General features: G+C 45.4%; 1 protein-coding gene across 1 annotated transcript in view; it reads right to left on the reverse strand.

Moving 5' to 3' along the window:
• The window catches only part of LOC115284690 (olfactory receptor 56-like), a gene marked incomplete at its 3' end in the record, with an annotated part of 992 nt that extends 353 nt beyond the window's left edge, over positions 1-639 (reverse strand). The window contains exon 1 of the mRNA XM_029931198.1: positions 2-639. Within this exon, the coding sequence (XP_029787058.1) occupies positions 2-564 (563 nt within the window). The remainder of the gene's footprint in view (position 1) is intronic.
• Between the last annotated feature and the right edge of the window lie 869 nt (positions 640-1,508).

The raw sequence follows: 1,508 nt of genomic DNA on the forward strand, positions 1-1,508 counted from the left end.
CAGGTAGGAAGCAGAGATGACAGAGAAGGGCAGGAGCAGCATTATGATGCAGCAGACATAGATCATGGTCTCATAAAGGGAGGTGTCAGCACAGGCCAGCTTTAGTATGGCAGGGACCTCGCAGAAGAAATGGTCAATCTCCTGGGAGCCACAGTAGGGAAAGCTCAGGGTGAAGATGGCCTGGATCAGTCCATCTGCCAGGCCAAAGAGCCAGGACCCTGCCACCAAGAGCCAGCAGACACGGCGACTCATGACCACTGAGTACCTCAGTGGGTTGCTGATGGCCACATAGCGGTCATAGGCCATGAAGGCCAGAAGGAAGCACTCATCCCCCAAGAGGGTGAGGAAGAAGAGGATCTGGAGTCCACAGCCTGTGAAGGAGATGGTGCCATGGCCCAGGAGAAAGTCAGTGGCCATCCGTGGCACAATGGTGGAGATAAGCATGAGGTCCATAAGCGACAGCCAACTGAGGAAGAAGTACATGGGGCTGTGCAGGCGAGAGTCAACATTGATGAGGAGGATCATGAGCCCATTGCCAGAGAGGGCCACCAGGAACATGACCATGATGATGGAAAAGAGGAAGAAGTGCAGTGGCGGTTGGGTGAAAAGGCCCAGGAGGATGAAGTGGGAGATCAAAGTCTGGTTTCCTCCCCAGGTCATTGTTCCTGCAGAGGAATGTGCCATACAAAGACTTGGGATCTGGAAGCAGGAGGTGTACATTTAGTGTTACAATACTGAGACATCAAAACTTTGCCCAGTGTGTCATCCTTTTTGGTTCAGAATAAACCCTTTATGTTTCTCTTTAAGGAAAAGAATCTCAAACAAAAATGTGTGCTTTTGTAGATTAAGTTGTTTTAATCCCAGGACTTTCTTCACATAGCTGAGAAGCAAATTCTGAGCTCTTTACTGCTAGTGAGCACTGCTTCTGCCTCTACTAGGAATTGGACTGTTCTTCAGTTCTCATCATTCTTCTCCTACAAAGGTCTAGGCCAGTCTCCCTCAAGGATTTCCTTTTTCAGGAAAAAACACTAAAGCAGCAAAGACATTTGCCAATGTGTAAACTGAGCATTTCTGCAAATATTTTGAACTTCAGTTTCTTTATCTTAAAATGGGAAACAATTCCACTGTATAGAGTGATAGTTAAGATTGAAGGTGATAGAATAAGTAAGTAATGCCTGTCCTTCAGAAGTGACAACACCTGACATTACTTGAGCACTTTATGTGCCAGGCATTATGATAAACACTTTGCTACATCCTCATATTTAATCCTCATAACAGCCCTTGGAAGATTAATCATTATCCCCATTTCACAAGTGAGGAAAAAGAGAGAGGTTAGTAAACTTCTTTACATTTTTTTGGGAAGCATCAGTGAGTAGTAGCCAACTTGTCAACCTAAGAAGTCTGAGGAAGTGGTTTAAGTTGGGGTGAGAGAAAAAGAGATTGTTTGAAAATCTGCTGAAAAAGCACAGATCCCTCACAATTTGACTCACATTGGCCGTGCTTCTAAC

Source organism: Suricata suricatta, unplaced genomic scaffold (genome assembly GCF_006229205.1).
Source record: "Suricata suricatta isolate VVHF042 unplaced genomic scaffold, meerkat_22Aug2017_6uvM2_HiC HiC_scaffold_156, whole genome shotgun sequence".
Taxonomy (NCBI): domain Eukaryota; kingdom Metazoa; phylum Chordata; class Mammalia; order Carnivora; family Herpestidae; genus Suricata; species Suricata suricatta.